Source organism: Salmo salar, chromosome ssa29 (assembly GCF_905237065.1).
Source record: "Salmo salar chromosome ssa29, Ssal_v3.1, whole genome shotgun sequence".
Lineage (NCBI taxonomy): Eukaryota > Metazoa > Chordata > Actinopteri > Salmoniformes > Salmonidae > Salmo > Salmo salar.
This window is the reverse complement of record NC_059470.1, coordinates 10,533,418-10,558,991: the sequence shown is the minus strand read 5'-3', so window position 1 is coordinate 10,558,991 and position 25,574 is coordinate 10,533,418. Positions and strand designations below refer to the sequence as shown.

Sequence of the window (25,574 nt, the reverse complement as noted above, 5' to 3'; positions counted from 1 at the left end):
ATTTCTGGAACATTAAACATGATTTATGTATTTTATACAGTATACTGGATCTTTCTTAAATCATGCTCGTTGATAAGCCTTGTGGAGAATGTTAGAATGTTTAGAATTCCCCTTCTAGATTTAGTTTTGGTTTCTACAGATGTATCCTATGACTCATACCTGAAGTGAACAATGGCTTGTTTGTTACACCTAGAAGCAGGAAGGAGGATTAATTGTTTGAGGCTAGCATGTGAAGATTATCACCCTTCTCACCATGATGTTGTCATCTTTCTCAATGTCCAGCTATGAAGAAATTAAAGTACTGAAATGGAAAGGTGTCCTATTTTTTTTGGGGGGGGGGACGTCCTACTGAGTTATTGAAATAGAAGGGATGGAGTTACCACCTATACAAGCAGCCCTTCTCATTGCCCAGCTCTGACCTATTATAGAGCACACCTAGGGACACTTTAATAACTACCCTGTATTCTGATAATGACACTAGATAGATTACCTTTCTGAGTCTGGTAAGAACATTACAAAACAACAGAGGATTTTTTGACTAGAATAAAATGGTGATCCCTATTTAATATTCTACTTGACTGTCAGGAATATATGGTTATGTACAGTGGAAGTTTTTTTATTCCAGTCACCTCTTACAATTCCCTGATGTAAATGAAGCATCCTGTCTGGTCTGTATGGAAGCATACACTGTAACAGAAAACTGTAAATGATACAGTTATTTTTTTGTATTATACTCCAGCATACTGTAAATTATGGTGCATTGTGGGAAGATGTTGTGGGTGGGGAAGAATTGCTATATTTCGAATGGTACTGTAACTCCACCCCACAGAATACATGACATGTTTTTTTAGTGCCAAAAAAACGTTTAACCACTAGTGGTGCATGTTATTGTTGTTTCTGTCTCATTAACATATTTTGAGGTGTGCCATGAAAGAGGCTATATTTGTTGCACCTGTGAGGGAGAACGCTGCACCAATTTAACTCCTCTGTGGTTATAGTATCCCATCAATTTAAAATGTATAGGGAACAGATTGGAACAGGAGCAAGTCTTAACTGGTTGAGCATTTTGCCATGTCTATTTTGCCCTGTAGTCACTGCCAGTTTGGAAGTCTTTGTTAAGGCCTGTAGAAGTGCAAGTGATATGAAACACCAACTATTCATTAACATTCTGTAATGTTTGTAAACACTTTACCTAGCAGCCATCCTGCTTGCACCAATCCCTTTAAATTACAGTGAAATACAATCCCCACCTATTAATTAATTAATTCACACCGATTACCGTAGCATAAACTTTTTTTATAGTATAATACAGTACATTTTACAGTGTGTCATTACACTGTGCTTGCTTCGATACCGCATTTATATTACAGTGTACTGTAATATGAAATACACAATTATTCTTGCCACGGAGCTGCCTGTAAACTACTGTCAAATCCACGGTAACCCCTTTACAGTGTACTAATTACTGTTGCACACATGTAGTCACCATATGAGTATGGCTACCACTAACTTATTTAACCCCACTAATCTGGTTAACCCCCAACACATCTGGAAACAATCTCTTAGAAGAAAACAAAACAAATGGAAACCAATAGCAGAAATACGATCTCACTGATTTCTTAGAGAAGACAGGACAATGGATAGCCCTACTGAGACGTGCAGCAGTGTTCTACCACTCCAAACACTATGTTTAAACAGGTGCAGGCCTCATTTTGTTACTGTATTTGCTCTTTTCCTAGAATTCCAGGATTTGGCTTCACAATTAAGAGAGCCGGCTAACACAAGGAGGCATCAGAAAGGCTTATTTGTCTCGAACATGTTTTACAAAACATCTGCACTCTCAGCTTCACATCTGTCAAGAATAAAGCCACTTGTGTGTGTACATGCACAAATTTGCGGGTGTTAAAATCTCGGTGTTGAGGTAAAAAGTGTTGTGAGTCTTATATCTGAGTGTTGATTCTGGAGGGATTGAAATTTACGTCATTTTCGGTGAATAAATGAAGTGTTAACCAGGTGGTGTTGTTGTTACACGACTGTGTTGAGTTCATTTCCATTAACTCTGGGGGGCAGGTAGCCTAGTGGTTAGAGTGTTGGACTAGTGACCGAAAGGTTACTAGATCGAATCCCTGAGCTGACAAGGTAAAAATCTGTTGTTCTGCCCTTGAACAAGGCAGTTAACCCACTGATCCTAGGATGTCATTGTAAATAAGAATTTGTTCTTAATTGACTTGCCTAGTTAAAATTAAAACTCTCTGAGTGAAAAAGATGTGGGAGGGGCCTCATTATGATCTTTACCAGCATGCTTTGTTGCAGGTTGCTTTTTAGAATAGTTTGTTTTAATATCTATGTTTCTAAAAAGACATTGATTGATTAATTGAACTTAAAGATGATTAATTGAACTACACAAAGATAAATGACCTACATTTTTCTAAACTAATCCAATCTGTAAGTGGTTGGACTTATTTCACCCGTTACTGAGATGGTTATGCCAGTTTAGATGGTTTAGGTAGTCTCTTTATCAATCTTCTCTATGTGGTCCCTGGAAGAGGAAACAAGACTGTGGACAGAAGCACGTTTGTTTGAAATGGAAAAGCGTTGCAGTAACTATTGGTATAGAAGAACATCAAGACAAAGCAGCTGCTTTACAAGTGGGATGCACTGTGGAGCCCAACATCCCGCGGGGTTCGGCTGATTGTACGGAGATTGTGACAGCTGGTTAAATAGCGTCCCTTGAGAGGGCGACAACAAAATGTAGGTCAGGAGAAGTGCAGTATTATCATAAGAAGACGTATACTTGCAATACTGAGGAATGGAGAGAAAAAGAGAGGCAGAGGAGGTCTAAGAGAGAGAGAGGGAGGAAGAGGGTGAGCTTGAGTCAGTTAAAATGGCAGAAAAAAGGGAGATGGTATATTAAAGAAGAATGGTAGAAAGTGTAAGCAGAGTGAGCTGTACGCCGGATCGAAGACAGGAGGAGAAATGGAAGTGAATGAGTGCGAAGGGCACTGCGTTCATCCACCTCTGGCCTGCTCGCCTCCCTACCTCTGAGGAAGCACAGTTCCCGCTCAGCCCAGTCAAAACTGTTCGCTGCTCTGGCACCCCAATGGTGGAACAAGCTCCCTCACGACGCCAGGACAGCGGAGTCAATCACCACCTTCCGGAGACACCTGAAACCCCACCTCTTTAAGGAATACCTAGGATAGGATAAAGTAATCCTTCTAACCCCCCCCCAAAAGATTTAGATGCACTATTGTAAAGTGGTTGTTCCACTGGATATTATAAGGTGAATGCACCAATTTGTAAGTCGCTCTGGATAAGAGCGTCTGCTAAATGACTTAAATGTAAATGTAAATGTAAGTATCTGAGGTGGTAGGTGTGGTGAAGTTCTCAGAGCCCGAGGCTTACACCGAGAGATAGATTAAAGATGAGTCTGTGACAGTAGGAGTGAAGTTTTTGGAAAAAGTGGGCCCTTGCCTTTTGGCTGATCCATTTGTGGTTTCATGGTGGGTGAAAACAGAGTTGGGTGCTGTGGAATCAGTGAAGGTAACCAGAAGTGGTCTTGTGATAATTGTTTGTTTCTGGTCAGAGGGAGCAGGCACTCCGCGTTAAACAAATGGGAGCAAGAGATGTGAATTGTTTTGCCCTCAAGAAAAGGGTGCCATTGAAAGGAGTGATTACTGTGTTTTTTGGTAGGGCATTTATCGATTTTTGGGGAAAATTATTATTTTAAGCAAAGTATAAGGGAGTTATACTTCAGTCTAGTAGGTGGCGGTAATGCAACATTTATTGGACGCCAACCGCCGTTAAACCTCATCGAATAAAAATATTCCCGACCTTGGCAGTCATTCTAACTGCAGATTGCAGGTGATTTAAAATGTTTCAATCGTTGGCTATCCTAACTCCAATAGAAATTATATAACACTTTGCAAGCCAGCATTATATGACTTGCCTATGTGGCCTGCAAACCAGGAGTTTCAGACCAGTGTGTTAGGGTAAAACTAGACTGTCGAAGTATGGCATTGTAAAAAAATATATATGTATTGTCATCAGTGTTACTTTTATGATAAAATATTCACTTAAACACTCACTGACAGCCATCGAAACACAGTCATGGTACCTCTAAAATTCACTTGAAAGGCACCCTGGGAAATAAATATGCAAATACAGTAAAGCTTTACACCCTACAGTGTTAAAACATCACCCACAAATGTGTTACTGTAACATGACAGGTGTTAATTCCCTAAGACTGAGAAAGTGTAAGAGCATCAGCTCTAATAAAGTGTTAATTTATGTCTGAATTTGTAACACCCATTGTGTTAGGGACCCAACACTCTTGGGGTGTTAGTTTATCAATACTTTGAAAAGTGTTAGTTTAACACTATTTCAGTAAATCACATATAATTACTAAGAAACTGTTCAATTTAACACTGTGGGTGTAAAAATTATGATCGCAAATTTGCTTTGTGAGTGTGTGTGTGTGTGGACACTTCAGCATTAACGTGTGTATATGACTTTGCCGGTCTGTATTTAAAGGGAAACTTGCCATAAGCTAATGGCTCATTGGCATATCATAACAAAAAAATCATGATTCTAATTTGTTTCATTTGTCAAATTCAAACAGAGAAACTACTTGCAGACCAGCGACTTCAAATCCACTTTAGTTTTCAGAATACTATACACAATTATAGCTGTATAACTTCATGAGCAGGTCCTTCAATGAGGCAATCTGTGATTGGTATACATACATTTTTTGACTTTTAAATAAAGCCATTCATTCTTGAACAATATTTGTTGCTGTTTGAATCCCAGATTGCCTTGGTCAATACTGCCAGTGTCATATTGACAATGATGAGAGTAAATTCCATACCCTAACTCATATGGTCTGTATGTATGCTGCAATAGTTTGTGTCTGGGGGCTAGGGTCAGTCTGTTATATCTGGAGTATTGCTCCTGTCTTATCCGGTGTCCTGTGTGAATTTAAGTATGCTCCCTCTAATTGTCTCTCGCTCCCTCTCCCTCCCCTCCCGGAGGACCTGAGCCCTGGGACCATGCCTCAGGTCTACCTGGCCTGATGACTCCTTGCGTGTCCCCAGTCCACCTGGTCGTGCTGTTGCTCCAGTTTCAACTGTTCTGCCTGCGGCTATGGAACCCTGAACTGTTCACCAGACGTGCTACCTTGTCCCGGACCTGCTGTTTTCGACTCTCTCTCTCTACCGCACCTGCTGTCCCTAACTCTGAATGCTCGGCTATGAAAAACCAACTGACATTTACTCCTGAGGGGCTGACCTGTTGCACCCTCTACAACCACTGTGATTATTATTATTTGAACCTGCTCGTGTGTGTTGGAGACCGGTGCGTGAGTGTGTGTGTATGTGTGCGAAAAACAATGCCCATTGATCTCAATTGCATAAAAACAATTGTCCGTCATTATATATCATAGCAAAACATTTTCCTGGATCTAATTTGATTCATTTGTCAAATTAAGCAGAGAAAGTATTTGCAGACCAGCCACTACAAATCCACTTTAGTTTTCATAATATTACAGCTGTATCACTTCGTGAGCAGGTCCTTACATGAGGCAATCTGTGATTGGTACATCCATTTTATGACTTTTAAATAAAGCCATTGATTCTTGAAGAATACAACCGCTTTGTAGGCTTTTTCAATCCCAGATTGCCTTTGTCAATATTGCCAGTGTCATATTGGCTGGCTCTGATGAGATCAAAGTCCATAGCCTAACTCATTTGGTCCGTGTTAAAACAAAGGTCATCTGTGATTCAAAAAACAACAAAGCAGTTACCCTGGGCTTTAAAGAGACACGCAACTTCATGTAAATCATACACCAGTGCCTGACCAGAACAAATAAACTCAAACTTGTGTATGTGGGTATGTATGTATATGTGTATCTGTAAGTGTATATGTGTGTGTGTGTGTGTGTGTGTGTGTGCGTGTGTGTGTAAAAAACAACAACGTCGTAGGTCTCCTGGAGTCATCTGGCAGTCTAGTGAAAAAAGAGTGTGTGCGTGTGAATTGCTTCTGAGTGTTAAGCTGATAAGACATTTGATCTGTGTTGCGTAATGTTACGTATCCATGTAGTGTGTGTGTGTGTGTGTGTGTGTGTGTGTGTGTGTGTGTGTGTGTGTGTGTGTGTGTGTGTGTGTGTGTGTGTGTGTGTTCACGTTTCATACCACAGCTCATAACATAAGTCTACTCCGTGTTAAACAATCAACTTGAGTTTTACACCACGCATGCAGTAGTTGCTTTAGAAATAGTGGCTTCTCCTTTGTTTCCCATGTGTTCCAGTCATTTCAATAAAATACTATGCAGTGTATTCATAGGTTATAGAGGCAGACCGAAGCACAGTTTCATAAATGAGTGAGAGAATCAACCCAGAGTAGACTCAATGCAACTTTATTTATCACTGATGTCCAGTACTAAAGTCAAACACTGTAGAATCTGAACCCACACTCCACCTCCCATAAAGCAAAGCTACCGTCTCTCTAGAAAGACACAATGCATGATGCTGGGGCTCATTGAAAAAAAGTCATTGTGATAACGGCAACAATATTCAGTATTATTGCGGGTGTGCGTGTGTGTACGTACGTGTGCACACGTGAGTGTTGCACACTGCGCTGCATGGCAATCCACGTCAAATCAAATCAAGCTGTATTTATACAGCGCATTTCAGACGTGGAATGAAACACAATGTGCTTCACAGGGGGGAAAAAATGATAAAAACTGAAGTATTTACTACACAACAGACATAAGAGGATAAAAAGCACCCTAAGGAAAAGCAAAGCTAAAAAGGCGTGTTTTAAGATCTCTTTTAAAAATGTCCACAGTTTCAGCCCCCCTCAGGTTCTCTGGCAGGCTATTCCAGACGCAGGGGCCGTAGTAACTAAAGGCTGCCTCTCCATGCCTCTTGGTCCTAGGCTTTGGGATAGTTAAAAGGCCGGTGCCAGAAGACCTGAGGGACCTACTGGGTACATAACTTAAATGCATATCTGACATGTATTGGGGTACACAATCATGGATTGATTTAAAAACCAATTGAATAATCTTAAAATATTCTAAAACTCACAGGCAGCCAGTGCAGAGACATTAAAACCGGTATAATATATACTCTCCGTCTGGTCTTGGTCAGTCCGTGCTGCAGCATTCTGTATATTTTGCTGTTGACCAATGGCTTCCTTGGGTAGACCAGACAGGAGAGCACTACAGCAGTCAAGCCTGCTTGTAATAAAAGCATGGATGAGTCTCACCTTGGAAATGTTCCTCAGGTGGTAAAAAGCTACATTGCTCACACGGAGACTTCTCTCAGCTAGATTAGATAAAGCATCAGAGAGGATTAGGGAGGACAGGGGTCAGCTGACCAGAAAGGATTTAGGGAGGAACACACAAGGAATGAGGTCTTTGCGCTTTAGTTCCGCTACATCAGCAGGAAACCAACAGGAGGCAGCAGCCTTGTGGGAGATTAGCAGGAGATTTGGAGAAGAAACAGCCCTGTGAATGGAGTTCAATTCCTTTCGGCGAGCTGCACTAAGGCACACACAAGGCTCCCTCCATCCCACCCGAAATGATGCACGAAGAACAGAAGACCGCCGTAGACAGATTAAGGAAGACGGGGAGAGGCGGGGGGGAGGGCATTCCGTTACCCAGGCGCTGAGAGGGAGGGATGAGAGGGAGGACAGGAGAGAATTTGGGGAGGAGAGGATAGAGGGAGGATGAGGGGAAGGAGGGTGAATAAAGGAGGTTAGGAGAAGAAGAGGGGATTATGACGAGAGAGGAGAGGAGAGGGTAGGATAGGGGGGAGAGGTAGGGGTAGGGCCCCCCATAGCCAGTGTTATTTGTACATTAGACTAACTAGACTGGCCTATTCCCTACTGGAGCTGTTTCTGTGGGAACAGCTGGCATGTTGCAAATAATAATACCTGTCATAAATAATGTACCTTTTTCACACAAGCACCACAGTAGGTGTGGACTTAGTAATTAGACTATCTTTCTTTGCCCAGACAGGAATGTAATAAGGAAGACTGAACCATACCACTCTGTCATCTGTTGAAAGGTTTACCCTACAGTAAGTCTGGGTCTAGGATAGAGCTAGTTCTACCTGCTGTAAACCCTCCAGATGCCCTGCTAGCCCGAGGTTAGACCAGGGGCTCGCCTGGTTCAGTATCCCAGTTTAGATGCTCCTCAGATGGGTCAGTACTCACCCTGGTGTCAACGTTGGTGGGTCTGGGGCCGTGACTGAAGGCCTGTGCTGGGTCCTTGTGGTACACCTTCAGGCAGGAGTGATCCGTGATATTCCTGTGGGGGGAGGGAGAAACGTCCAGAGGGAAATGAGGAGGCAAGAATATATCACTATTGGATAGTGGTCTCCTATACCCAGACATTGGTGTGTGCTCTGACATGGCTATGTCGTACACAGTCCACAGTCTGCTATACTGGCTGTACTGAGCCATCACGTCGTTGTGTCAAAAAGTGTCCAGTAGGCACGAAACGTGTCCAGTGGTGTTACAGTAAAAAGGATCCCTCAAATAAATCAATAAAGCTGCGTCTCGTCTTCTGATCTTTGTTTTCCGTGTCAATTATTGCTCCTGTGCCGTCTACTACTGAGCCAGCCAGCGAGGAATGAACACGCGATAACTTTTACAGCCCTGATAAAAAAGGTTCGAGCTAGTCACAAAGTACACATCACACCGCCGCAAGAACACTACAGATAGAGATAGAGCCAGAATACTTGTTCTTTTCTTCACTTTGAGCCTTCATAATCACAGGGGGGAGGACAGCTCATAATAATGGCTGGAACGGAGCTAATGGAATGGCATCAAACACATGGAAACCATATTTATTTGTATTTGATACCATTCTACTGATTGCGCTCCAGCCATTACCATGAGCCCATCCTCCCCAATTAAGGTGCCACCAATCTCCTGTGTTCAAAATGGAGTATAATCGCCCAGTGTGCTGTAAGCTTGTATTCTACAGAAATATGAATATTTAAATATGATTTTTTAAATGCAAAAACAGGTCATGTAGGCACTGTCAATTCGTTGCCCTGGGTATTGAACAGTAACTTATATCTATTGTTGAATTTTATGATGTACCAGGAAGTGGGCAAACTGGGTGAAGGTGATTGGTGACGTGACTGTGTGTGGGCATGACCGTGAGGACAAGAAACCCTTGTCATTGTTGTCTTATGAGTCATACCCCTCTGGAAAACTCAAAAGAAGACGACTTAGGCCAGGCTAATGACAAAGCTACATGTGCCTGTGCCAAGAGTCACTTTCTGCACAGAGAGGAGAAGACACCACCGCTTAACACATGGGAAACCACCACTTAACACACCCTGCAACTCTTCTGACGTTAAGTCTCGCACACAGAATGTGGCCAAGTTGGCTATAGCTCACTCACTCACTTTAAATCTGAGGCTCTGGAAGAAACAAGACTGTTTATAGGTTATTTTCCGATCCTTTTGTTCTGCCAACTGAGCAGCGATGAAACGTGTCAAAACAAATGAATTCGGCCACAGCTGAACTTTCCACTTTCTTCTACCATCACATGGGTGTAAATGAGAGGAAAAAGAGGCTCGGAGACTGGTTTGCGACCCAGATGGCAACCTATGTTCTATGTAGTGCACTACTTTTGGCCAGGGCCCATAGGCTAAGCGATAAGGCTCTGGTCAAAAGTAGTACACTATATAGGGAATAGGGCACCATTTGAGACTCGCCCACGGTGTTGTTTGGGTTTGTTTTGGTGGTGGTGGAACTAAAGGTTCTTCCACTGCTGTAGGGCACCACATCCTGAGCCCTTTCATCCACACAGCTATTGAGTTGACTGGAAAGTGGGGAGGAAGAGGATCTGTAGCAGGCTGCTTGCAGCCCGGGTCACTTCCTGTGCTGGATAGCTCATTAGACAGGAAGTACTTAAAGAAGGGAGAGAGGAAGGCTGCTGGGTAGCTCTGATGATCTTACACGGGTGAGACTGAGACGACACATTGGGAAGCAACCCCTAAATAACCTGCTCTATAACCCAGTCTGGGAAAATAGAGACAAAACACCCCCCACACACACACACATAGGTACTGGACAAAAAAAAACACACACCCATTTACCTGACGTCGGTGAGCTCGTAGTACATGTTCCTCATGTCGTCTTTGACATAGACAGCCACACTGGGAGACTCCAGCATCTTCATGGTGAGCTGCTGGGGGAAGGCACTCACAAACAGAGCCCTGATGGTGTCGCCACTGGTGATCTCATTGGGCATCCGGATCTGCTTAGTCTCGTCTCCGTACTGCAGGTACAGCACGCCTGGGGAGAAGACAGGGAAGGAAAGGGGGTTAATGGAGGGTTACTGATGGGGTTACTGATTGGTTGATGATGATCCGGTGGCTCTTAACCATGTAGCTACAGGGGTGTCACACCAGTGTTGTGTCAATGACTGTGTCCCAAATGGCACCCTATCCCCCTTAGGCCTATAATAATAGTGAATTGAGTGCCATTTGGGATGCATGGTGTATTCATGTACTATGGTGCTTGTCTTTCTGTACTGTGGCCCCCCTAAGTCGTGTGCAGTCCTGTCCTATTATGTGCAGTCCGACATACACCACAAACACTACATTTACTGTATTTACAATGAGTAACTATAATATTTTTACTGTATTTACAATGAGTAACTTCAAAATCTTTACTGTATTTACAATGAGTAACTATAATATCTTTACTATATTTACAATGAGAAACTAAAATATCTTTACTGTATTTACAATGAGTAACTACAATATCTTTACTGTATTTACAATGAGTAACTATAATATCTTTACTGTATTTACAATTAGTAACTACAATATCTTTACTGTATTTACAATGAGTAACTATAATATCTTTACTGTATTTACAATGAATCACGATAATATCTTTACAATGAGCAACTATAATATCTTTATTATTTTTACAATGAGTAACTATAATATCTTTATTGTATTTACAATGAGAATTTAGATAATGGTGATAAAGTTAAAGACTCATAAAACTAAAAGCCTTGGTGTGTATGTGTGCATGCCGGCGGATGCATACAGTACGTGTGCTTATGAAGTTCGTAAGTCATGTGGGTTGTATGAGGGTGAGGTTGATGTGGGATGGGGAAGGACGAGGGACGTGGCTGTGTGTTGTGGGTGGGAAGGGCGAGCATTAGCAAAGCATCGAACAGACAAGACACTGAACTCCTGAACTCTGGGTGTGGCTTCTGTACTGCACTCCACCAAAGCATATGAAATACATTACACACTCACAAACAACACACCCTTGCCCACAGACGAAAACATACATTTTCAAAAGACTTGGAGCTCGACAGCTTTAAAGACGTTATATGTGCATACAGGACAGTGCAAATAAAGAAGCCTGTGAGCTTGACTTTGTATATTGTTTTCTAGTCAAAGCCTCATCATCTGACGTATTATAACAGATACGCAGCTTATAAATCACTGAAATAAGAGCTTCCTGTATACAATAGAGTACATACAGTACACATTGTGTATCATTTAGGATCAGTCACTATGTAGTGTACTGATAGAGAGGAGCTTTTCCTAACACGGAGTGGCTCCATAAAAGGAGCGGACCAGTAAAAACGGCTACATGTTTCCAGTAATGTAATACAAGATCCTACAGGCTCTTTTAAAGAGAGGGAGGGACAAATCCAGGAAATAAAAGTGCTGAGCCATTCTATGGCACATACATCTATGGCTCTACTAGGGTAGACTTGCAACAACTTAACAAAGTCTGTTTGTGATCTAACTCGCTCCTCCTTTGTGTATTGTTATACTAGCAGTCTGTCTTTTCATTAAGATGAATGAGCACGCAGACCCTCCTAATACGACGTGTGTTATTCAGTGACTGGTTGTGCGTCCCAAAACAAAAAAAAAAGCCTTTTTTTTTAAGGAGTGGGGCAGTCCCAGTCCTTTTTGAGCTTGACTGACGAGACAGTAAAGTGTTAGAAAGAATAGAACGAGTCAAAGGGAAGTATTCGAACCCATGCTGACTCTGGCATACATGTGTGCCGAGGTCAGCGGCTGTAACCGCTGGACCACACAGGCCACACAATAGTGTACCATTTTTTTTTTTACCAGCGCCCATAGTGACTATATAAGAAATAGGGTGTAATTTGGAACACACACTTGGCTTCACATTCTATTATACATGCAATGGAAAATTCCCTCAAAACCAAGCTTTAACTTTGGATGGCTAAGTTCTAGTGCAGAGTTGGATTGCAGGACTGTATGTGGCCGCTGATTGTCTGGTTTCACTCTCTAAATCAGAACCAAATGGCGTGGCTGCACAGCAACTGGTCAGGGGAGAACATACTTTGTCTACATCCCAAACGGCACCCTATTCCCCATACGGTGCACTACTTTTGACCAGAGACCTATGGGCCTTGGTCAAAAGTAGTGCACTATAAAGGGAACAGGGTGACATTTGGGACGAAGCCTGAGTTTTCTAGGGCTTGCTGCTAGGTTTTATGACAGTCAGATCCTATTCCAGACTCTGCTCTTATGCATCTCCAAATGGAACCCAATCGCCTTCAATTACGTTAATTTCAAATGCAGCATAAATAGAGTTCTTTATTTCCCACTCTTCTACAATATAAAACACAGTACAGCAATAAAGAAATAGCTAACAGGTCTCCCAAAACAACTACTACAGTACTGTAGTATAAATATTTTGCAGCACTACTACACATCAGCTATAAGTAACATAAAGAGAATAGAGAAACTCACTTGAATAGAGTCATTTGAAGATGTCAGCTACTGTAACTCCAGTCCTGTGTTAAGGAGTCTTCTGACTGAGGGCACTACTTCTACTGGCACAGGGCTCTTAAGGAAGACCAGATGTCTCTGGGGACACGACTATGTGTGTGGGGGAGGTTCCGGGGTGAAGTTTCCCGAAAGGTACAGATTTAGGATCAGCTTCCCCTCCCCAATCCTAAACTTAACCATTCGTGAGGAAAATGAAAAGCTGACCCAAGATCAGCAACCAGGGGGCCACCAGAGGAATGCTGGGTAATATGCCCTCTTTTCTCCACCCCCTTCATCACCCCATAACCCACTCTGCTGCCATAACGCGTTCCCCTGGTGAGTGTGTGTGTGTGTGTGTGTGTGTGTGTGTGTGTGTGTGTGTGTGTGTGTGTGTGTGTTTGTTTATTTGTGTGTGTGTGTGCATGCATATCTGTGTGTGCAGTAGTATATTCTTGTAGATGTTTATGTACAATGTCTGCAATTCAGCTTCTCAACCTAAGCAAGACCCCACTTTTGGCACAGAGCAGCATGCAAAATGGCTTCCTGTTAGTTAAAGGGGTGTGCTGCCCAAACGTCAACAAGTAATTTAGAGGCACTTGAAGTAAATGAAATGAGTCAACCTAAAGTCACATTAAACTAAGACGTGTGTCCTCTGCTTACATGTTCAAATAAGCTTTTTAAGAAGCCGTATCCTGTGAGGCTCAGAGGCTGATTACATGTTGAGATGATGAGCGTTGAAGCACTCTCTCTCTGTTTAGTTCAGCAAAGTTAAATGACTACCTCTTAGAAGAAGCTACGCTGCGGCATATTAATGCAACTCCACACAACTGGAGGCATTTGTCATATTGATGCAAATGAAGTGCCCTTTGCGTTGATAACAAACCCCATTTCTAATCCTATCAATACCAGTGTGTGCGTCTGTGTCTGTGTGTGTGTTTGTGCGTGTGTTAAACAGGATGGCATATTGTCGGAGGATTCTGTAATCTCACTATGCTAAGGAAATTCATTCTGATTAAGGCTAGGAGCAAGCAGGCGAAGCAAAGGGCGAGGGGGGAGGAGGGGGGGGTGAAGTGTGTTTGTATGTGTGTGTGTGTTTTTAAGAAAAAGCTAGCAGTCCTTGGTCAAGTTGTGGTTAATAGCCTCATAATCACAGTGTGGTCATGTTGCGATCCCCTACCTAGCGAGCGGTCCCTGGTCTGGTTAGTGGAGCGCACTACGGGCAGGCTGGCGCGGGAGCGGCTGCCTCTGGTGAAGGCGGAGGGGGCATCAGCCTCTGACATGGTGTCCAGAGACTCCAGGGAGAGGTGCTCAGGCTGCTCCCCTACAATGGAGCTGCTGGGGCCGTGCGCAGGGCTTCTGCTCTGGAGGGGAGAAGAGGAGAAAGAGGGTAAATTAGAGGGGTCATGATACACAGGAACAGGGTTGGTAAAACTCTGGTAACTTTGAACGTTTACCGGAATATTGCAACCCTACATAGGAAACGGACACAAACTGAAACACAATTATTATAGCACACTTTTGTCCATCAAAACCACCACAACACTGTGCTGCAAGCACCATTCTTCAACCAACAAAGCCATCTGAACCACACAATAGTGTTAATGCTTTTTTCTAAAGCTGCATTATGCACAAATCTCTCCGCCATTCCCTGGTTGCTAAAATTCTAATAGTTTGCCTAATTTCCATTTATGTGACAAAACAAGCATGTATAGCATAGAGAATCATTCCATCTAAACTGTACCATCTAAACCGCTGTATTTTGAGGTGTTTGAAGCTGGTGTACAAAGCTGTAAGTAAAAAAAAAACAGGGAAGCATAGAAATAGTGCACTTAGAACAGATATGCCGCTTCTTAGACTTGCTTTGAATGAGAATGACAGATCTATAACCAACATTTCTATGTGATTTTGGTCAGGTCGCCCAAAAAGTTACATATTGCAGCTTTAAGAGAAAGATAAGCTTTTTAACTACAATGTTAACACAGTGAAAACCCCAGTGTCATTTTTTGACTTCCAGTCATGCATTCCAGTCTATTTGGGTGTAATTTGTTTGCATCAATGCAGATGGCAGACACACAGACTGACACTACCTGCTATATTTCACACAAGCACACACACACTATGATTTTCGCAGTTGCAAAAAAACAAGGGAGGAGGGGCAGTAATTCGGGTGTGTTGGATATCCCCCCTGGCCCTTTTTTGGCAGGAGTACACAGATCAGATGAGGGGAGGTGGAGAGGGCAGGAGAGGTCAGCATACGCACACGCAGACACGCGCAAACACACACGTGTTAGTTGGGATGCAGACAGAGCCACATGCCCAGGCATGATGCGGATAAGACACTCCCTGTTATATTTTCACACTATGATTTTCCATGTTGCAGCTGCTAAAAAAAACACAAGACAAGTGGTCCCTAAGCCTTATCATGCATGTTTCTCTCTTGCCAAGCCTCACACAACTTTAGTGAAGGGTTAACATGCACACTACCATGCTTTTTTTTTGTTGCTCATGGTTCAGGTAGTTACAGGCCCAAAATCGACATTGTAGAAGAAAAAAAAACACTCCAGCACGCACAATTTTATTTCGGTCAGAGATCTTTTTCAAGCTTCACACAACATCCGAGGGGAAAGGGGGTAGTGAGGGTGATTAAAGCCACCAATGAGTCCACCAGGAAGGCAGTCCTGTGGGCCTGGCAGAGGAATAGAGAATGTGGAGCTCATTGAGGATCTTGGTAGTGTTGTAGAGTGACCTGTGCCAGGCTGACAGTGTGACTAACATGGACAGGAGAGTACACAGAGAGCCCTTTATCAAGCTAATGGCTCCACGGACACAGCCAGGTTAACTACACAGTCATTGCGCGCACACACACACACACACGGATAAACACAGAAAACACACACACAATAGCACTCTGAAAGGTGATGGTGAGTGTGGGGTGGTGGGGGGAAGGGGAAGCGGTGGGGCAGTAATTCGGGTGTGCTGGATATTTTGACTAATGTGGACAGTGTTTTTGGCAGGAGTACACAGATCAGGTGAGGGGAGGTGGAGAGGGCAGGAGAGGTCAACACACACACACACAGGCTACTTGTGATGCAGACAGAGCCACACGCCAAGTCATGATGCAGATAAGATAAAAGGCAGACTAACTGTGTGGGGCAATTGGATTTTCAGCAAGTACCTCTGAATGTCAAGCTCAGAATGGAGAGAAGACAACATGCCCTGTAATGACTGATGAGAGAGAGAGAGAGAGAGAGAGAGAGAGAGAGAGAGAGAGAGAGAGAGAGAGAGAGAGAGAGAGAGAGAGAGAGAGAGAGAGAGAGAGAGAAGGAAGGAAGAAGCAGGGAAGTGGGGAAGGGGAGAGATTGAGGAAAGGCAGACGGTCATCCAACATATCAAGAAACCCAGCAATGTAAACAGAACAGAAAAGGTCACAATCGGAAATGCTCCTGTGTGTGCAATATGTGTGAGATAATCTCGGTTTTTGAGCGAGATGATACCGCACTGTGAAGTATCTGCTCTCCAGTCGACCCAACATAACAACCGTCTAATCCCTTGCTTTAAATAGCTATGTGATTGTTTTGAATAGTCATCACTCCTCTCACCAGCGCCCTCGTTATTATCCAGACTAGATCTGTGCTGAGTCATCGTGTGATATTGTTGACGTGATAAGACGTGTAACCTTCGGTGTCACCACCACAGGCGGGACCGGTCACCTGACACAGCAGCAGCACCCTCTGTCCATATCTGGTCAAAGGGTAGTGCACTACATAGGGAATAGGGTGTAATTTGGCACGCTGACTGAGCACTGGGAACACCAACTCCATTGGAATACGCTTACTCCATCTACATTGAGGAGATAGTTAAAGGTCCTTTATCTGCATGGCCCAGGATGAGAGAGTCACGTGGAGGGTCAGGTTCAGTTGACGTGTCATCCGAAACCACAAGGCACGCTCGGTAAGTTGGACCGAATTGTAATTATTTATGAGTGAAATGGCATTATTTATGAGCTTACCCAATTATGTTGATACAGTACCGGGCTGCTACTCTGAAAACCAGGCAGTGATATACAGTATACAGTACATGCGAACACGTGGTAGAATACTTACTGAGGCTGAGCAGAATGGAGCGAGATGCTTGAGCCAATCAAGGCTCTTCAGTGGGATTGTATTATGTGGTTAAAATGGAAGATAGACCTACCACCTCTCTGGGGATAGTGGTAAGGGTGTTTACACACTTAACACCAAATGATAAGGTGTCCATCGGATGAGCTTAGCAGGTTATTTCCTCCCCCGCACACACACACACACACACACACACACACACACACACACACACACACACACACACACACACACACACACACACACACACACACACACACACACCCTCTCTCTGGCAGGTGCTCCATTTGGCACCCCTCTATCACAGAAAAGCCACTTCCTGTTCCCGCTGAAACCACTTCCTGTCATGGCTACAGATGTGAAAACCACGGTTTAACCTATGATTACAACCTGCTGTTAGACACATCGACCCGGTCACGGCTGGGAGGAGAGACCTAAATTCCACATATAACTCTGTGTGGCTTAGTTAGCTATGACAGTCAAGGGTAACCATAGTGCTCTTACTATTTTAACACTGAGTATCATATCATATGTAGATAATTTACTGCACAGCAGATATGGAAAGTGTAAACACATGGCACTGAGAAGTGAGCCAGTGTCATACAGACATAAATACAATTCTCACTTGTAAAGATATGTAGAAGTTACTGTGAAATTGATGAAAAAATATATATAAGAATATTATTGAAGTACTTCAATGTTGATGATTTTGTCAGGGGTTCACAGTGGTACTGCAGGGGGTCTGTGGACAGATCTCCCCCAGAAATGTTTTATATTTCATTTTTTTATGAACATTACTAACAACATATTAACCTAATTTTGGCCAAGGGATCCGTGGAATAAGTTTAGAGGGTGTAATATAATACAATGTAATATTACTCATATAAAATGTATGTTATTAACCCTGGGAAACATAGGCCTGGGAGGCTCACAGGGATATTGGTATCCACAGTATCAATTTCAACTCAATACTTTTAAAATTTGTTTACATTATTTTTTTTTTTGTACATAAATGCACTGTAATTCAAGTTTTAAAACTGCAAAGTTTTCTCTCTGCCTCATGGAAAAATGTGTAGAATTGCAGATAATTCACTTTAAAACAGAAAAATGTTCCTTCCCAGGGCCCGAGAGTTGGTTCGCCTGGCCATGCACTGCCGAAGTCATAGTAAAACTCATTTTATGCTATTTTTTATCTCACTTGAGTTGTGTTCTGATAGATTTTCTATCACAAAAGGGGTCCACGGCTCCAAAAAGTTCGAAAATCAATGGATTATGTAGCCTGACTACTCACATTAAATTCTTCCCCTGCTCTGTCTTTCGATAAATACTTTAGTCTGAGACTGCCATCATAGAAGTCATTTGTGGTGACGAGGGGCGATGTACAAAACAAAATCATCAGCGATTGGATCGTCTCTAACCAATCAGACTCTCAAAGCCAATGACACATTTACAAACCGCCCCTTTACCCACATGTGTTCTCACTCTGGCCCAAGCCATCGGTTTCTGGACCAATCAGATGGCCCCGAATGTCTTCGCATTCGGTGAAGGGTCGGGAATGTACTCAGATCCAGACTCATTGTGGAAAAGAAGCTAACGTCCATGGGCGTGGCGTAGACTTTGTCCAGGCAAATGATTATGACCTTTGGGAAGAAATTAATCAAACACATTCAGTCTGAATATTATTACAATATCAAGGTAATTTAATATAATTACTATATTATTCCATGAGAACATGTTCTGTTCTCACCTGACTTCAAAGTCTTTACAGAAGAATGAATCACGAGGTATAAAAACCAAAAAACTGCTTGGGCGTGCCTTTGAGTTGCAGTTTCTCCATTGTTCTCGTTTTATTTCCAAAATGGTTTCCCGAGGCAGTGTCCATAGGGCTTTGCCGCACATAAAGGTGTTTGATGTCTGATGCGTTGTTATACTGAATGACATTGAATACATTCCTTTTTTAATAAATGTCTTTATTACTCTAGCTCTGTCAAACGTAAGCATCGACTGGTTTAGCTGCTATACATTAGTTTTACTGGCTTTTTACTGATTTAGCTAAATTAAGATTTTTTATAGTAGCATTTTACTTTGTGTGTGTGTGTGTGTGTGTGTGTGTGTGTGTGTGTGTGTGTGTGTGTGTGTGTGTGTGTGTGTGTGTGTGTGTGTATACTCTGACTCTTTGTTCTTTGTTCCAGGAAATCTGACCTGTATCCAGGACATCCTACTACTGTCATTCACGGAACAACAGTCCGACGTGCTGCCATCAAAGGTAAAAGTCAGGTCTGTGTGTGCGTGTGCACAGTGCCAGTGGTGGGTATACTGCGTCTACTGCTTCTCAAAAGTGTCAAATCAGGTACATTTTGGTTCATAAAGCCGAAGAACATTTTCTGGATTCACAAACGTTCACATATTCCATCAAAAAATGTATGGATGAAAAGCCAAGATACAACAAGAAATTCCATAAGATTGTCTAAACATCTGGCCCTGACACATACATTGAAGAAAAAATCCACTCAAAAATGACCTTTTGGTCATTTTTTCGTCAGTCCACTATTGATACAGTCCCAAAATGTTTTGCATGTCAGCAATCAAGTTTTCAAGATATTGGACTTTCAAGAAGCAAAGTGTCACTTGCCACATCATCACGATGATGCGTTTTGCTTTAAGATTGTGTGTCTTGGTTTCAGACAGACGAGCAGATGTACAGTACAGTGCCAAGACGGGGTGATTCAATTGAATTATGATAGTTAAAAATAATCACTGCTTCTATCAAAGACTTGCTGTGGCAGCCAATTCATGGAGAATATAGTCATGCCTGCCAGGGGGCTGGACTGATTTCTGAGAAACAAAAGCAACTTCACAAGTAACGTTTTCTAGTATTTGTTTAAGACCGCTTAAAGCATCAGGTGGTGTAGAGAATGACAGAAATAAGATCTATGGCAATGTCTTGCCTACTACTGACTTAAACTGCATACCGTGTACTAATCGTACTACATACTATTTAGAACGTACTGTTTAGTAAAAAAAAAAAAAATGCAGTAAGCAACAAACACCAGCATACTAGGCTGAGAATTACTGAGAATTTGTCATCTAATGGGCAATTGCGTTGATTTCCGCCATTGGTTCCATTGGGTACATCGCGTCCCCTCAGCTGATTATCAGCTGTTGTCAAACACCAAGTCTCGGCTCTCTTTCTCAATAGCGCACGAATTCTACTGGATGAAAAGTCTAAATTAGTAAAACACCCTGGCATTTAAAGCATATTGCGTTTTAGAAATGTCACATACTGTAAAACATGATTATTTTTTCGCATTAACCAAAATCTCCAGGAATTATACTCTATTCGTTATTTATGAGTTGAATTAGAAACCAAGACATGACTAGTTAATATCTAGGTCTATTTTGGTGTATCACCCTCACTCTCACGCACACACACACACACTTTTGCTTACCGAACTTCTCCTCTTTCAGACATTAAAGAGTGTGCAAAAGCTCATCAAGTTTAGGCCCCACACTAGTGATGTCAGCAAGCCTTTTCACTTAAAGCAGAAATCCACTGGTTGTGGGCAGTCCCTATGTCACCCCACCTCTTGTGTTTTCACTTTGAACGAAAACAATGAGGTTGGTCGTCCGCTGCTCTGGGCTGGCATTCTGGGCAAGGTGTGCCTTTGCACTAAATCCCGCCCACTCAATTTACGTTGGTAGAGAGAGAGGAAGTGGGAATTAACTTTCTACAGCCGCTAAAGATAAACACAGCAGACGTAGCCGTCAAGCAGCTAACAGGCTAACTTGGTTATAAAGGCAACCCAACAATGCCAACACTGATCTGAACAGGAGAACTTTGGCCATTTCTTTGTCCCTCTTCAGAAAAATTACAGTGACATGAAATAATTAAAGATTGCTTGCGTACCTGAGCTGTTTACTTTCTGAAGCAGAAGTCTCACAGGGCGGCGGGCGAGTGATAACAGCAACACAGAAGCCAGGTACCGAGAGGCGAATGCAGCAAGTTACAGATGTAGGATCTTAATTTGATCACTCTTTTGTTGCTAAGAATTTTCTTGCACAGCAGAAAATGCAAACTTGTAGTGTATTTGAGCTTTAAAAAGGCTTCTAAGGTTTGTCATTTCCACTTTGAAATTTCAGACTTGATTTGCCCTAACGAAAAATGTATCAACCTTCTTCAAAAATGTCTATTAATTATAATTTCCTTTTGCTGCAGGATTATTTTCCTGCTGTAGCAAACTGGCTCAAATTAAGATCCTACATCTGTAGCTTGAACCTTGTACAACCTGAAGAGACACAGTCCTTTAACTATACATCTATAAGTTAACCCTGTCCAATCTGAGCCACTCTGTTATCTGTACGTCTACATGGTCCATGCAGCTACAACAGGGCAGACGTTCAGCTAGACATGGTAAACCCAAAAAGTTTTGCTGAATACGTGACCTGACCATGAAGAATGCAAGACCTGTTAGACACTGTATGGTTCACAACCAAACACACCATGGCATGACTCACTACTCTAAAGACAGTGGTTTGAATTCCCAGATCATCTCAGAGATGGCTCCATTTGGGCACAGTGCAGCTCAGGTTGCGTACCAAACGCTACTTCCTATATAGTGCAATACTTTTGGCCAGAGCACCATGGGGAATAGGGTGCCATTTGGGAGTGTTAATAACATTATACACCAGAATCCCCTTGTTATCCCTTTCCATTCATTACGGCTGTGTCCACCTCCCTACTACATTCCACCTTTAATCCCACTACATCCAAATCCTCAGATGACCTCCTCTAGACAGAGTGCCTGCCTGGCCTGGACAGGGCTGGCTAATTGGTTCGTTAAAAGGGGTCGAACTTCACAGTATCAACAATCGTAGCCAATCACGTGTTCTATAGAGAAAGGCTGCTACGTGGTGTTTAGGCGGTTTGCACTGTGGCTGCACATGACAGCATGTCAAATTCCTCGGCTATTCCTTTCTTGTAGTCTAAACAGGCAGAGCAGATGGAATATAAAATTCCTAACCCTTACATGTCTGTCAGTAAATACGTTTTGATGGCATAATGACTGAAGTAGGAGTTGTAGTCCAACAGGATACAGCACATACAGTAGAAGCATTCAGAGGTTGAGTAGCTACTTTGTTTACTATGTATGTCCCTCTATCCTTCTGCAGTCATAAGATCTAGAGTCCAGAGATAGTGGCTACATTCACAATGGGTTAGCTGTGTGAACATCCCTCCAATCAGAGGTGGTGGCTACATTCACAATGGGTTAGCTGTGTGAACATCCCTCCAATCAGAGGTAAGACCGTGTCCCAAATGGTACCCTATTCCCTATAAGTGGGCCCTGGTCAAAAGTAGTGCACTTTACATGGGACAGGGTGCCATGTGAGACACACTCTTAGTTGATATGAGACCACATGACAATAACAGGTCAGCTGACCTTCCCAGCTCTATGTTGGTCTCATTCGGCAACTTTGACACTTGAACAACTGATTTGGCCCAGCCATTCGATTACATTCACTCAGGCCGACCTAAAACAGACACACACATCGACCTCTGTGTGCCTGCACTGAGAGAGCCTATAAATAAAAAACATATTAGCCTGAGCAAACAAACATAGTAGGTTTGGAGACAACGCACTCCTACGAGAGACGCAAATGGAACGTTAGAAATGTCCAGAATGTTGACATTCTGAAAGTTTACATGCCCTATGTGGCAATCCATCCACTGTCCCTCATAGGTTACTATTCAAGCAGTCAACTTACTACAAATACTGAATCCCTACTATCTCAATCGCAACCTATGCATTAGAGGCATACGTGCCCAAACACCATAGCTACAATCCTGATTATACGCATGAGAGTTTAAATGTAACTCCCAGTTAGAAAACATTTAATAGAATTACACAGAATCGATGATATTTACAGTAATTAACAGCTCAGTGAATATCACCCTCATTCAGAGCTTTCCAAATCCTAGTCTAGTGGAAACTCCCCGGGTCTGAACTGAACTGAACTGAACTGAACTGAACACACACACACACACACACACACACACACACACACACACACACACACACACACACACACACACACACACACACACACACGCACTACTCAAAATCAACACACATCTGTAAAAACTTCTGACTTATGCAACAAAGAAAGACGTATCTTTTGTGTACTGAGAAGAGATCTATCTCTGAGCCGTAATCGATTTACAAGTTTGGCAGTGTGTTTCAGCTAAAATGAATAGCCCCGAAAAGTTCCCTTTGATCTTTATAGCCTCCCATCTCATAGAAACAGGTCTTGAGGGAAGGAAGAAGACAGAAAGATGACATCGATCTCCAGAACAGATAAGACCTCAGCCTGGTCGGCCTGGCTAACCCTCAGGGTCCCTGTCACTGGTAATACTGACAACTTAATCAGTCTCTCTCAGAAACAGACTTGTCATGGAGCAGTTCCAGCAAATGACAGATGGTCAATCTTTAGCCCAGTGGGCCGGTATAAAATTGGTGTTTTGCACATAATTCTCATTATTTGGCCAATAATTGTGGCCTTGAGGAAAAATAATGGGCCGGTGTTTGGAAAATCCCAGGCCGATTTCTGGTCCCAGTCCCCCCCCGGTCACTCCTCAGGCAGGATGAGACAGAGACCCTAACCACAACTACGGAATATACCAAATACTGGGGTATCTGGAAATAGCCATGGGATGGTTTTTCAATACAGTCAATACCGTTGAAACAATTTAATGAATTTTCAATACATTGTTTATTTGTAGCTACTTTTTAAATAAATACCTGCAGTCGACTTGCAATATGTTAGGAGATAAAGCAGATCGCGCTCTTCATTTCACCTGTCACATTGTTTTACATTATGAAGCGTACCGTAGTTCCCCAGAACTGTTGAGCCATTCACGTGTTTGTTTGTAAATAGCACAACGGGAGAAAGCAGGAGCAGGTGAGTCCAGATTTGAATTGGCAGGTGTCGCGTTTAATATTGAAAGTCAAACAGTTTTTTTTGTTTCAATAGAGTGACCAGCAACTATAGTTTTCCTTCACAGAAAATATGTTTGTGCACCACATTTGGCAGAAAATAGATTCATTTTCATCAGATGACAACAGAAATACAATGCTATTTGGCTGGCAGCCACACAAGTAAATAAGCTTACAACGAAAAATCAAGGTATTTTTTGCAAAAACGATGCATGGCCATCATATTTCTAATGTTTATTGTAGAAAGAATGTAGCCAGCTACAATTCCTAATGTTTTTCTTAAAGTTGATCTTGCATTTTACAGGAGAAAAGTAGGCTAGCTACACTGAGAAAAGTACTGGAGAAAAGTAGCTACACATCAGTCAGAGCGCTGTCTGCTGATAGAATGCCCGTTCGTGAATCCTCATTCGAGTGGAGCAGTGCAATTGAAGCACAAAATGAGTCTGATGCCAAGCAGAAAATACAATATGAAGCATTTTAGAGCTGCGTTTAGATTTTTTTCCTGTGTGAAAAATGAAGAATTCTGCATAAATGCGACCCCTAAGAATAACTTGCTAGTTATCTAAGTAAGTGGCTGAATGACGGGGCATCATATTGTGTTAGCTTTCTGCCATGTTTGAGAAGTCAAAGCCCTTTGGATGAGTTATCGGTACAGCTGCCACTGCTATCTGTCTCTTCCCCAATCTTCTCCGAGCAGAGCAGGTAGGCCCGTTGCCCTAGCGACTCCAGACTCCACACAGACACAGCTTGTACACGTGCTGCTCCAGAGCCAGTACTGTTCTTCCTTCAGACAAGCATTCGTCAAAACTTTGTTCATTTGCACGTCTCTCGTTCACATTCACTTGTAAATGTCCAAACTCACCATAAATGACATACGGTACCTCCTACATATATATGTATAACTTTATGAGCTGGATTGCCTGTCTTTGCAATTTGTTTATTTTAGTTTGTGCTCGTTAGCATATTTAGCTAGCAGCCTCCACGGAAATGTGCTATTACTTGTGCTAATTTTGTTAGCATTCTGGTAATAGAAGCCCAATTAGCTTTTTGCTGGGTTTTTTGGTGCCCCCTTATGTACTAAACCGGTAATAGCGTAAATCCTGGGATGAGAGAAGGACGGTATGAGGATATCAAAATCATGGATACAGCCCAACCCTAATTCACCATAGTTTTACTACTAAATTGCTAGCATTTACCTAAATAGCAAGTTCATTTCCATTATGTTGCACAGTATTTAAGTTACACGAGAACAGAAATGTCTGAAAGGCTGGAGAAGGTTCAAAATAATACGAGGCTGTTAGTCAGGGGATACGGTGCACGCTGCAGGGTCATTTAACTGGTACTGTTATTTACTGCTGCTTGTAACTGTCGTGCAACTTGGGGGTTATGCAAGCCAGAGTTTTACAGGTTCTTTGCAGATAATTTACTCATTACTGTACTTTCCATGCACCCACACAGACACTTGCATGCACACACACATACACCAAGTATTTGCTGACAGCGCTCTGGCATCACGTCCTGTCCAGACTTGCTCCTTAATGTCATAACATTAGCACAACATGGTCCCTTCTGACGTTTCCGGCTTTCCCTTAATAACTCTGCTAGTTTTCATTGGGGATCCACACACACACACACACACACACACACACACACACACACACACACACACACACA

The 25,574-nt window shown here is 42.6% G+C and overlaps 1 protein-coding gene across 14 annotated transcripts in view; it reads right to left on the bottom strand.

The window, feature by feature from the left end:
• Window positions 1–25,574, bottom strand: part of LOC106590114 (sickle tail protein homolog) — a 216,781-nt gene that overhangs the window by 28,181 nt on the left and 163,026 nt on the right. For 9 of the 14 annotated variants that reach the window (XM_014180705.2, XM_014180706.2, XM_014180701.2 and 6 more), the window contains exons 3-6: window positions 15,935–16,015; window positions 13,968–14,151; window positions 10,112–10,310; window positions 8,211–8,304 (exon numbers count right to left, since the gene is read on the bottom strand). In XM_014180705.2, coding sequence (XP_014036180.2) covers window positions 8,211–8,304; window positions 10,112–10,310; window positions 13,968–14,151; window positions 15,935–16,015 — 558 coding nt within the window. Of the gene's footprint in view, window positions 1–8,210; window positions 8,305–10,111; window positions 10,311–12,772; window positions 12,882–13,967; window positions 14,152–15,934; window positions 16,016–20,357; window positions 20,550–25,574 lie in introns of those variants that run through there. The other 5 variants (XM_014180697.2, XM_014180699.2, XM_014180708.2 and 2 more) reach the window with 3 other exon arrangements.